The sequence below is a fragment of the Eutrigla gurnardus genome, assembly GCF_963514095.1.
Source record: "Eutrigla gurnardus genome assembly, chromosome: 20".
Taxonomy (NCBI): domain Eukaryota; kingdom Metazoa; phylum Chordata; class Actinopteri; order Perciformes; family Triglidae; genus Eutrigla; species Eutrigla gurnardus.
Window position 1 is genome coordinate 8,148,545 of NC_139931.1, and position 13,033 is coordinate 8,161,577.

Below are 13,033 nucleotides of genomic sequence, written 5' to 3' on the forward strand. Positions count from 1 at the left end.
AAAAGAGAGGGAGCCGAGGACGGCGGGAACTTTAGGGAGAACCCAGAAGGCGCTAAAAGAACCGAGAAGATTCCTTGATAGTTTTCACCTGTAATAAGATTCTCAGGATTCATTTAACCAATTTAAAATCCATTCATTCCATTAATTAATCCACAATTAATGGGATTTTGCACAAGCAATGACACCATTGGGGGTTGTGTTGCTAATGAAGGATATAGGAGCTGAATGCACCAATCACCAACAAGGTTTGCGGTACAAACACAGCGTAGACTTCAGTCTCTGGCTTTACAACCAGCTACACACAATACAGTAGAGGAAAATAAAGCACTTTTAATGGGACACAAAGCCCCAATTTCTCAGGGCTTAATCATCCTGGCAGCTGAAGCAAGTCTGTACCCCAGCACGACTGTGAGCGGAGTCACCTGCTGAGAGGTGAGCCTCGGCAGCGGCGCTCCCAGCCCCAAGCCTTTCCCAGGCTCTCTTCCCTTCCCACTCCCCCATGGCGGGGGGACCAGTGACCCCCACACCATCCCGCCGTGCAGCCCCAGCCGGAGCCTTGAAAGGACAGCAGGGGCCTGGGGCCCATTCGCTTCCCCACTTTGAAGCTAATCCCCTGCACATTGTGCTTGACGGCACCCTACCTGGCCTGCCAGAGAAGCGGCGATCCACAGCCTCTGTGCCCGGTGCCTGCTCTATCCGCGGCCCCCGGTTCTTCGGACATCGCAGGCTATTCAGAGCAGGTGATGAATGAGGGGCTATCTACAGGAAGCCGGATCCCGTCCCAAGCACTGACGGGAAGGCCACAATAGACACTTCATTTTGGCAGCCAAGAATTTACCCCTCAGGTTTTGAGAGAGCTTTGCTAAATGCCCTCTGAAAGGGGCAATGGGAAGAATTATAACGGCATAAAAATGTATTTTATCTCAGTCAGACACAAGCACCCCCTCACAAACTGCCATTTTTTCAGTTCATCATAGAACCCCACAACGCTCCATTAGACAAACACTATGCAACATCCTCCACATGCTGCCACTGGTGATACTGATGTTGACGGTGCATTCCACAGACAGACGAAGCGGCTACGCCTTCATTCTTCACAATAGATGGATACAAATGAGGTCCACGGCGAGAATACGCTGTCCCACAGGTATGGTCAGATGTATACAGCAGCACAAGTTACAGCTGATAGGCTGACAAGCAGGCGGTTTCTTCGAAATCTCCCCAGCAGGACAGCAGGATATGCTGTAGGACATCGTGGCTCACTGTTCGCTCCTGTTTAGAGTCTCGGGCCGTGGGGTGGGGTGGGGGCGTTTGGAGGGGAAGAGGGGATCTGAGGTGAAACGAGGATGAAGAAATGATAGCCAAGATAGATCCATTGTGAGAAAAAAGAAAAAACAGCTAAAGAAAAAAGACGGCGTGGCATGACAGAGAGCAGACCCGTCAAGGAGCCTGGTTGTGACATCACGTAGTGCCAGCGTGCAGCGGAGGATGCTGGGTGCTGCGGTTCTTAAAGGGGCCGGCGTGGTGTATATACGAGGGAAGACTTGAGTCGGTTATAGCACAGCTTGGTGCCACGGATACAGAGCGGGACCGGGTGTTACCGCACAGCACGGCTCCTGTCAGCCTGGCCCTGACATGGTTGTGTGTGCGCGCATTGCTCACATTGAGACGGGACAGTGAGGTAATGGGCTTCTTTCAGCCCCTGGAGGGGGGGATACTGAAATGTTTGGGGAGGAGGAGGGAAGAGGAGGGTGTGGAGGAGCTGAACAGAAGCCCTGTCTGGTCTCAGCAGGGGTGAGTGTGGGAAGGAAGGGAGCGACGGAAGAAAGACAAACCTCTTATTCCTCACTGTATTTGAACTGAATATTGCCCTACACACACACTTGCACGGCTATAAAGTAGACCGCCTTTATTATCTCCTGTCCCAATCCAACTTCTGAAGAACGAGGCCGTTAACTCTCTTAACTCTCAAGGTCACGACCGCAAACCGGCCACTTGACCCCACTACATCACTCCGGCGTCACGAGGCAGACCTCCGTCAGGACGCCGTGACGTCCAGGCGCCCAGAGGGTCAGCTGGAGAACAACCCCTTCATACATAGTTCCCCTTTTAAAGCCCCATTGAAGTTGCCCTTGAGGGGACGTCCTTTTGTGAGCATCTGAATGGGCAAACTTGACCCTGAGCAATCTTGTGACACCAATCTCTCCGGAGCCACGACGCACGCACGTCGCATTGGCAGTACGCAGAATGCACACACATCGTAAAAACGATTGTGCTCGGGTTAACTCATGAATAATCACGCGTCTTTGTGTGTGAGCAGATAAATTTACTTCCTTCACCGTGCAGCTAACGTCACCGCCGCTCACATCAACATCATCTCAAAGACAGGCCCTTCGTCTTTATGTGCTTTTTTATCTTCAAGACAAAAGCCTTTGCTGATGTGTTGCTAACCCTGTGTAGCTGGCTTCAACTGTCAACTGCACCCACACACTCTGTAGCGGCAGATATGATAATCGTCACATCAAGATGCTCTGCAACGCTTTGATTGCCTACCTGTTTTTCACATGAGATGGAATTTGTGATTCCTCAGAGCAACATACTGGAGTTGGCACTCAAGACAACGATAAATACTCGTAGTTACTGGATCATTATAGAGGCATGAAAATGTCTTTTAGATATATATTTATATACAAACTATCTGTTTAAAGGTTTAAAGCTGCATTGTCGTCTATGACTATATATGCCGTCAGAACTGAAAAGATGCATTGCCCGCTTTCCCCGAGTTCAACTCGTTCTTAGTGTTTACATCAAGAATCCCATTTAAATCTTTTTGAAAGTGCGATTCTACCCATATACTTCATTATAATTACAAACACAAGTGTTCAGTCATGGAGCAAATCAATGAGGAGGAACCGTTTCCCAACACCTTGGAAATAACGCTGGCCTTCCATCCTTCACGTCTCACTATCTTCAGCGAATTACACGCAGTATAAACTCCATCTGGCCTGGAAATGAGTGCGAGCACGCTTATTAACGGACAGGTTGAGTGCTAGTTTGATGGCTGGAAACGGATCATACGTGGATTCAGATGGGAAACAGACACTGGTTTAGTGCAGCCCTCTCTTTAATTCTTCATCGTTTAAAGGAAGGATTTTCATATTTCAGCATGGCATTACTCCACAACAGCTGCATACAGGTTACACATAAATATAAACTATGCCTCCCTGATGCCAAACCTTGACACTGGCTACCTCTGAGAACATCCACTTTAATTGAATCCGGCGCCCTCCTATCAGCAAACTGGATTTCTACGAGAAGTGAAAACAGAGATGTGACGATAAGGCGACCGAGCGTCTGCTTTGCAGATTGCATTAGTTTTCAATTGGCAATGTTTAAGATATTTATTAAGCTGCAATCCGATCTTGATCTAAAGCGTGTCCCTTATCATGACAAATTAATCATGGGGAACAGATGGGAAGGAATAACAAGAAGGATGTCAGTCCTCTTGGTTGGCTGCAGCTGCCCATGTGTTCAACAACAATAGAGAAAAGAGAACAATGTGATGATGATGATGAGAGAAGCAAGAACCCTTTGGAAACATGTGCAGATCGAGGTAGACAAACACAGCGTAGCCAGACGCATACAGACCTGCTGCTCATATTTCTGTCGGAGTGCATCCAGTTGCTGGGAGAACTCTTTGGCCTGGTTCTCCCTGAGGGACTTGGAGCGGATCAGGTCCTCCTCGACCATCTCCATCTGGAGGCCCGAGAAGAAAAAGATGGTAAATAATTACTAATACGCTTCTATTCACCACTATTTACCTACCAAACTGGACAGTGGTTTTATTAAATAGGCGGGGATGACAGTAAAAGTTAATTTGGGGGAACTACTCTCAACTCAGTCTCTCAACTTCAGGCCTAGTATGATATTACACCTAATTAACTTTGTATTCATTTTCAGAAACAACATTATTTAGGACACCCAAGGAATTGGGACAAGATTAAAGAAGTACAAATTCATTTTTGAACAGAAGTGGATTGTCTGTTCAATCTATATTTTAGGGGAGAATTAGAAGAAGGTGAATAAGGAAAAAGGAGGACTTCTGTTTGGTGGATGGTGGAAGTATGTATAACCCGTTTTATATCTTTGTACTGTTTGCTATTTTTGTCACACTAATATTATTTGTGCGTGTAAGGTTGTGTGAGACTTATTGAGTTTGAATAATGTAAAAAGTTCAAGATCTGGAATACAGTTACGTTGCATAAAACCATACATAATATGCCACTCGATACCATATTTCAGAAGACTGGACACATTTTTGTTAAAATTCTGCTCAATATTTTTCCAGTTCTAATTAATGCATAATCACAGCTAAAGTACAATGGATCTAACACATGCAGAACTAGCAAAATATTATCATGCATATGCAGCAGAGTGATGCCGTGGCAACATTTTCCTTTTCATTTGAAATTAATGAATCGCCACCGGGGGAAGAAATAAATCCTTCACATGTGATCTTATTGTAGTGACATTGTAATAACAGCACATCAATATACTACGCTTTTCATCAAAGTGTGATATTAGAATTAACATTAAATATGTAATGCAGCGGGGCTAATTAAAATTCATCTTTTCTCAGGTGCAAGGAAGAACTGCAACTCAAAGCCACAAGCTGCTGCCTCTTTGAGGACTTTGTGTTTCTCTGAAGAAGAAGAGAGGAAAAAAAAAAAAAGCCATTCTACAATATTTATGCTATTTATCTCATTTCCACTTCCTTGCAGGCTATACCTCTTTCATATTTTCCCCGTTCAGGTGACGATAATCAACCTAATTGGAAATTTACTGAACACCTCTGTATCTGGGCTATGTTGTGTGTGACGCTCAGGAAATGCTAAATGTGTTTTGATTAATCCATTTAAAATGCTGAAGCCTCGTTTGAACTGCGCCGCAACAGAGATTTGATTCCGTGTGGGGCTTCTTTTTTTTTCTCTCTCTCCCAAAATCCAAAATAGGGCAGGCTCCTTCCTTTAAGTGCAGTCTAAAACTGGGATGCAGATTTTGGGATGAGAAAAGGACACAGAGAGAGAGAGGGAGAGAGGGATACAGATAACCCATTTAGAGATAACACCGTCTGCAGACGGAGAGAAGGAGAAGATGAGAGGGAAGATGGGAGGATGAAAAACGAGAGGAGAAAACTTCCACGACGTTAAAGCATCTGCAGGAGAATGTAACGGGGGGTGATGCATAACAGGGGTGGGAGGATGACAGGGATGCAGAAAGAGACTGCTCCGCTCTCAACTTTGATGTGGGCTGAGGATAAAGTCAGATTGGAGATCGGGCTGCCAGGGGCTTCATGGGAAAAAAGAGGGAACGAGAGATGGGAAGGATGAGAACAGGAGGAAAGAGGAGGAGTGCGATGAGGGGAAAATACGGCAACATAGAGACATTTTCCAAGCATCGGGAGAAGATGATATCACTTCCTACTCGGGTAGAAAAACAAAACAAAACATGTATTTAAGAAGCAGGAACAACCAAAGAAAGCAGACCAAAGTTATGGCTGTCTTTTTAGTTAAGAGTGCTTTTTGTTTTCTTCATAAAGTGTCTCAAATACTGTGTTTTCAAGGACATTGAATTTTTTCTCATGTCAATATAAACATTTTGAATTCACTCTGGGGGAATAAAGGTTGCACCGGTGCCCAACAAACATTCATGCATAAATCTGACTCCCACACAAAAAAAAAGGTCTCCTTACACTACAACATACCGATTTGCTGAAAAACTTCCATAAATCAGCTGACTAAAACTCGCTAATCTCTCCAACATGCAGCCCTTTAAAACATTCAGGACCACAGTGCTGCCTCGTCAATACGGCTCACACACAGTATCGCCCTCAAAAAAACAAAAACGCTTAACAAAAAATGCCTATAGCCAAACTGTCTTGTAAGACAGCATCAGAAGTTTACAAACCGAGTGCGTATCGATCGGAGAACTCTCCCAATAAGCAGCAGCCCACGCGGGCTGATCGCGAGGCTGGCCTGACGTACTAATTAGTCTCGCTGCTTAAAGCGAGTGACCCGTTCTCCATCGAAGCCCGACCGTCCCACATCACGCCCACTCAGAGGAAGAGAGGTCAACGTGCGATAGCAGAGGAATGAACGCACCTGCTTAATGTGCGGGTTTATTAATCATGTCATTCATTTGGGATGACTAAATGTGTTGAAATGGCCTGGGGTTGATATTTTTTTTGCTTATTCTTCAGTATAGGAGCAGTTGAAGGGGAGGGAGACATATGGAGGAATTCAAGTGCAGCCAGCGTGGCATCTGTGGTCAGGCTGTGTCTCTGCAACTACAAAAAATGTGTGTGTGTCTGCATTGTCTTGGTTACTGCCTGTCAAACAGCTCACTCCCTTTGTGGTAAAGCAAACATGAAAGACGGCGGGGTTAAAGTGCATCTGTATTTGGAACACAACAGGAAACAGAGCATTCTAATGTGCAGCCACATTAGAGAATGCATGCATAAATATGATAGAAAACAGGTGCGCATGCATCGACATCGCCTCGCGTTAGCTAAAAGACTCTGTGCCTTGAATGTGAAGTGTTTTCGTGTTTATCAGACCTGGAGTTTCATGTCGGCGTAGGTCTTCTCAGAGCTCAGCTCCACCTGTTTCTTGAACTGCTCCAGTGCCATATCCGCCTGCTGGATCTGCTGCCGTTGGCTCTGCCGGGCTCTGTCCAGCTGGCTCTCCATCTCCCTTCACACACGCACACACACACACACACAGACACAGACACACACACACACACACACACACACACACACACACACATATATGAAGAAATCCTTTGACAAGAACGCGATCTTTATTTTTAGAGCGTAGTGTTTGCACAAAGTCATACAAAGAGGGAAAACAGAAAGATGGATGTAGAAATGTATGTCAAAACATCGTACCATCACATTTCATATGATGATCAGACGCGACAGCATGTGGCTGCAACTGTTTTCGACTTGTGAGTGAGTGTGTATGAGTGAGTGTGTGTGTGAGTGAGTGTGTGTGTGTGTCACCGTGGCAAAATGCGGTTTTAGAGAGACAGACATAGCGGGAACTACCACAGAAGAGTTTAGAAACTTTGTTTATCTGTCTGTGGACAGATTTTTATCACTGCAATAGCATCAAAACGGTGTCAGATGCTATCACCAAACGTCACAGGTGTGAAGCTGAGATGAAAATGAAGACGAAGATGGATGTGGTCTGAGCTAGGGCGCGATTTTATGCTGTGGCTGATGTGATCCCATCAGTCTCTAGTTCATTTGGTCATTCTTATTTTATTGGAAAGAAAAGAGTGTGAAGGAAAAGTTATTCTTCGGGATCTATCACCTGAAAAACCTTGTGTGTGTGTGTGTGTCTCTTTCATGCAGGTACGCTGCTTCTATTGCTGGCAAATGTCAGGCCATAGAGCTGCAGGATGAACGGATTGACAAGCATACTGAGAGGGACGGCCTCATACTGAGAACTGTCAGCACCCAGCCAAGAGGCACGGCCACGACATCATATACTGTAATACCGAGCAGCTGTCAAGCCGAACCCACAGAGGCTGTGTGGGGACGGGAGTGTGTGTGTGTGTCACAGTGGATAGAAAATTGGTAGAAAGAACGAAGCATGAGGGTGTTATTTTTGTAAACCACATGACAATTTACATTTTGAAATATACAATCAGACGGGGATTGGGTACCAATGCCCCAAACCTCATTTCCCCAAAAGACGTTACTATATAAAGATGACTATAATGTCCTTTTAAACCCACAACTGATGAGCAAACGCTGTAGCCATACATAATGACACATGTGACTTTTCTTTTTACTTGGACACAGACTTGACTATGAGTAATCGTGTGCTCACATCTGACACGTTTTATCGGCTCCAAGTGTTTGCCATATGATAGTCGTATTGGATTTGGGGTGTTAGAAGTTGGCGTGATCCTAAATCTATTACGTGACCGTTCTGGAAGTGGACGAGTTGCCAAGAGCCAATCAAAAACCTGTCATTAAATGCTTCACATTATCCAAGGTATTTAACAAAATGCTTATATATCCATAATGATGTTGCAGGGAGAACATCAGTAAAACTTCAGCACAAACTGAAGCAATTTTTCGAGGCAGCGAAGACATTGCTGCTATGTAGCGTTCAGCAACCAACAGCTACTGAAACCTTCCGAGACCTTTCTCCTGATTGGTGCACAAAGACGACAACGTTGGGGAGAGAATGTGTGGCTCGTCTCCTGCTCGCTTGTAAATTAACACTCATTGTGTGGATAATTATTCCCCCGTGGAAAGATACGCAGGAGGAAGAGAGATTTTTTTTTGTCTAGTGGGTAAGACTTCCACACATTTATCTGTATTTCACAAAGCAGGACTCGAGTGTGCGTGAGTGTGTATGTTACATAAAGGATGTGGTTCATTATCACAGCCATCAAAGCAGAGTGAGTAGTACTACCAACACAACTGTGTCACACATGCACCTTAAGAAACCTACATGGAGAAAACTACGGTCTTTGCCAGGAACATGCACACATTCACGAAGTTAGCATTCTTGCTCGGTGATTAATCGCTTCCAGTAATCAAAGTGACGACTTCATTGAACCGAATGAAAAAAAAAAAAAAAAAAAAAAAAAAAGCGGAAACAGAGAAAGTCAGAGGAGATAAAAACAGCAAATGAGAAAAAAGGGGGAAAGAACAGAAGCAGAGGATTGAAAAAAAAGGAATGTGCAAGCTTTCTCTCCTCTTTATAGTGTTCTGTCTCTTTGTAATTTTGGTCTCTCTCATGTCGGACATCAAACGACAAAGAAATTGTTTTTTTTTCTCTCTCTCTTTCTCTCTCCCAATTTTGTGTACTCTGTAATTATTAATCAGTCTTGTTGCATGGCTGCCTTCCGGGGCTCAGACATTCACAAAAAGATATGAGGAGAGACTAAGATGGGGGGGAAAAAAAAGACTGGAGGAGGAAAGAGAGAGGGGAAGACGGAAAAGAGGATGTCACAGAAATAGCAAGTTTTTTTAAACTTCCAAGGCAGTGCAGAAATGAATTGGGTGCGCGTCTCGCCTGAGAGGCGACGACGCTCGTGCGCGTACGCGCCTTTGTTCGTGAGCCAGTCACAAACTCCGTGTGTGACTGACAACTCTACTCAAGGAATGCACTATGACTAAGTTGAAGCTGGCTGCTGCGCCCATACCTCTGAGGATACACCGGGGAAAAAAAGCAGAAGATTCACTGCAGCGAACTTCAAGTATGTGACACATTGAAACATATTATGCTCTAAAGCTGAAGAGAGCAGGTGAACACATGGCACCTTCAGTGATTCCTCTGAGAATAGCTGTGTGTGTGTGTGTGTGTGTTCCGCTGTGTGTGTGGTCACTGGCGCGGTAGACAGCGTGTCACCATCAATAACAGAGCAATGACGGTGAGATGAGAGGATGGAGAAAAAGGAGTCAGGGAGGCCTGGCAGGGAGAAACAAGAGAGGGTAAGGAAGGAGAGGGGTGCCAGCGCCAGGGCGGCCCGGCGGCTTTAAATGGATCTCTGGTCAGAAAAGTGGAAGGAGAGGAGGCTCAAATTAAAGATGTGCCTTCTCTAAAGAGGAAGTCCTCTCATCCCTCAATCCTAAACGGCTGTTTAAAGGGGAGGAAGAGAGGGAGGCGAGGAGAGAGGAGTGTTTGTGCTCGAGAAAAGGGTGAAAAGAGCTTCCGCCATCCAGCCGCCTGGCAGACAGGAGGGGTGCAGGGATGCCGGCGTTTTCCGGACTGCCCCTGACCACACAATGCCACATGCCGCCTGTGTGTGTGACTGTGCTGGATATAGAGACAAGGAACTCACTGTATATAAACACTAACATACACACACAGACACACAGTAAAGTCAATGCACAAGGCAGTGACTCTAATTGCCTATGCAAATATTCTTTTCATGTAAGCAGAGTATTTAAGAATTGTACGTGCTGTGATGTGGGTGGAGCGGCGCATGGAAAAGACTGACAAACAGACTAGTATGCACGCTTGCATGCGGATGCCTCTGGTCCCTCGTATGAAAAGACAGCAAGTGAGAGAGAGTGTGTGTGTACACGTGGTGTGTGTGTGTGTGTGTACACGTGGTGTGTGTGCGCGAGCGAGCGCCCGCGCATCTGCGTCTGTGAGCTCATCCAAACGGAATGATAACGAATCCACAGACACATCAAAGGGGCCTGGAAAAAAAAAAGAGGGAGCACATAAAAAGAGAGAAAATGCAAAACTGAAATATTCAGCGCCCTCTGAAGAAAAAATAAAACAGGCTTGGTTTTCATCCCCCCCGAGAAAGAGAAAGGGGGAGGGAAAGAAAAAATAAAAGACAGAAACAGACACAGAATAAGAGACAGACCACAAATAAGTGAATGCAAAAGAGAAAGACGGCACAAGGGCAAGAAAATATTAAAGACAGAGGGAGAGAGTGTAGAAAACAGAATCATTGAGCTTGATGACTACAGACGGGCCCCGTTATAAACAGCATTCATATGAAGCCATGAAACAAAATGGCCACGTAGGTAAAAAAAAAAAGGAAAGAAAAGAAAAGAGGCATCTTTATTATCGTCTCCCACAGTAGCATCAGTGCACATCAGTCATCTGGGTGCTTGCAGGGAAACAGTCATCTCACTAGTGATGCTGCCAGCCTCTCCTGAAATAAGTCAGCACTACAAAATTGCAACTCTTTAATGACATTTTCGTGCTACTTGTTCAGCGTTTACAGTAGAGAAAGTCAATCAACCGAAAATGAATCTGCAGTTACTTTGATCATTTCTTTTTTTGTTTTTTTTCTTAGTGTTATGACAGATGACACATGAAGACGTCAGTTTGAATTCTGAAATGCTTTTACGAATTTGTGACATTTTTCGGAAAACAAAAGGTCACTCAAGTAAATAAAAGATTCAGTTCAGAGAAAGGTCACGTGTGGCGTTAGCCGCAGATCACTGGACTTTGCCGAAAAAAGAAGACGCTTAGTGCCGTGCGGAAGCATCGGCGGACATGACGGATGACATTTCAATTCATCCGTACAAACAGTCTCCTACGACGCTTGAGCTCTCTCATCAGCACCGGGGATGAAAGTGTGACTAAACACCCCGAGGAGGGGATACAGGGATGACGAAGACTCTGGTACCAGTACGCAGGCGGATATTCATGTGGGTAGGACAGAACAAAAGGACACAATACCTGTCCGTCTTTTCCTTCAAAATGGCTCTGGCGTTAAGTTATTTCATATTTCTACATAACTCACTGGAAGAGATCTTACTCATGGTTTCAAACAGGGATTTTCTTCCCTTCGCATTTAGATGCTATTTGGCTTCATGAATTATGCAGGCGGCGGCATTATAACGCTAAATCAACTCGGCACGAGCCCCTTAAGTAAACACACTGTATTTACATATCCCAAACATTACACAATGGAAGATGAAGTTTTTTTTGTTTTTTTTAATGAAACCATGAAAGCCCTAAAGACAATCTATCTAGATTGAGTTGTTGCAGTGCATGAATTAACTCTGATTATTCATACTGTCGGTGCATATTTGTAAGTGAGCAAGCTTAATGTAAAAATGTCAGATCCGGTTATGTGTGATCATCGTGGAGGCAAGGCCAGGCGTTTAAACGTCATTACACCGCGATGGGGAAATGTCACAATATCAATCAGGCGCATACAAGGCGCTGCGATGAACGGATACGACAAATTAAAGCTGAGTGACTAAATGCCAGGATAACCATTAACTTAATTTTCAGAATAGAAACGTATTATCTGCCTGATTATCCGTCCATTTAATTTAATATTCACAAAGAGGAAAGAAATGCTGCCTAGACACGCTCCATGAGGCATCCCTGCAGTGACATCAGAAGGTAAGCTTAGCCCTACACTCCTACTAACTTTGAACCCCAAATTCGAAAAGAAATCATATTTTAGTTGCTTGTTCTTAACTCTCTCAACCTTGGCTATGGGACCCAGCTGAAGGGCTCTTTGCAATGTTCTTTTGTCGGGTCTGTTGTATCGAACCGGCGCTTAACCCATCTCCATCCTCGCCCCTTTCAATGCAGTTGCCATGGGAGTAAATATCGAGCCCGAGTGAAGCTTTTCAATATTCAGGATCCATACGTCCACCTGCTCCCTGCAGCTCTACACTAACTGGGGTTGCAGGCTGCCTCTGGTCCCTCTCCGGACAACCGCCAACCCCTGCCTGCCTCCTTCCATCCCCTCCTGTCATGGGAGAGGAATGCTGGGAAAGATAAGACAACTTCAAAGACACACACATGGATGTAGGGTATGCATGTGTGCGCACACGCGCAAAAATAACATGAAAGGCCATTCTGGACGCGTCCTGCACCTTTTAAGAGTAGAGGGGGGCATTATCTCACGCAAGCATGCATGCAAATACACTAAGAAAGAAACAATAGAAAGGCAGACCAAGCAGGCGAGCAGACACAAGTCATTAATACCCTACCAACAGAAATGTATTCATGTCTCAAGAGCTCACTGCTAAATCAAACAGCAGCTTGGCGGTGGGCAGTTTGAAAAAAACATGAAATCGAAACAATAGTAGAAAAGCAAGAAAACTTTAAATTGGAGGGCTGAGCAGGAATGTGTGACTGCAGGAAAGAGTTGGTGTGAATCCTACACGCCGTGACACAAACCCGTCCATGACGGAGAGAGAGTCACGGAAGACGTGCACGCTTTCCCTCCAGCTGCCTAAAGTAGACGCTGCCTCTGTCACTCCAGACGGAGGACGATCAAACCGAGCAGAAGTTGCCGCTGACACGCAGTCGGAGTTGCTACAACCCTGCGCCACACCTTAGCGGGCACATGGTTTTGATGAAGCCGGTCGGGTGCCGAGCAGCAGGAAAGAGGACTGGAATGGTATGAGGGAGAGTGTGGAGGAAGAAGAAAAAAAATGACACGGGGAGTGGAATACCGATATGTAGCAGCAAAGCAGCTGTTTTTTTTCTTTTCTACTTTAAACATTCAGGTGATT

General features: G+C 45.2%; 1 protein-coding gene across 2 annotated transcripts in view; it reads right to left on the reverse strand.

Moving 5' to 3' along the window:
• cep112 (centrosomal protein 112) overlaps positions 1-13,033 on the reverse strand; it is an 82,132-nt gene that overhangs the window by 40,729 nt on the left and 28,370 nt on the right. For both annotated transcript variants that reach the window (XR_014599001.1, XM_084036455.1), the window contains exons 18-19: positions 6,617-6,752; positions 3,649-3,756 (exon numbers count right to left, since the gene is read on the reverse strand). Coding sequence is in view for 1 of the 2 variants with exons in the window: in XM_084036455.1 (XP_083892581.1) it covers positions 3,649-3,756; positions 6,617-6,752 (244 nt within the window). In the remaining variant the exon portion in view is untranslated. The remainder of the gene's footprint in view (positions 1-3,648; positions 3,757-6,616; positions 6,753-13,033) is intronic.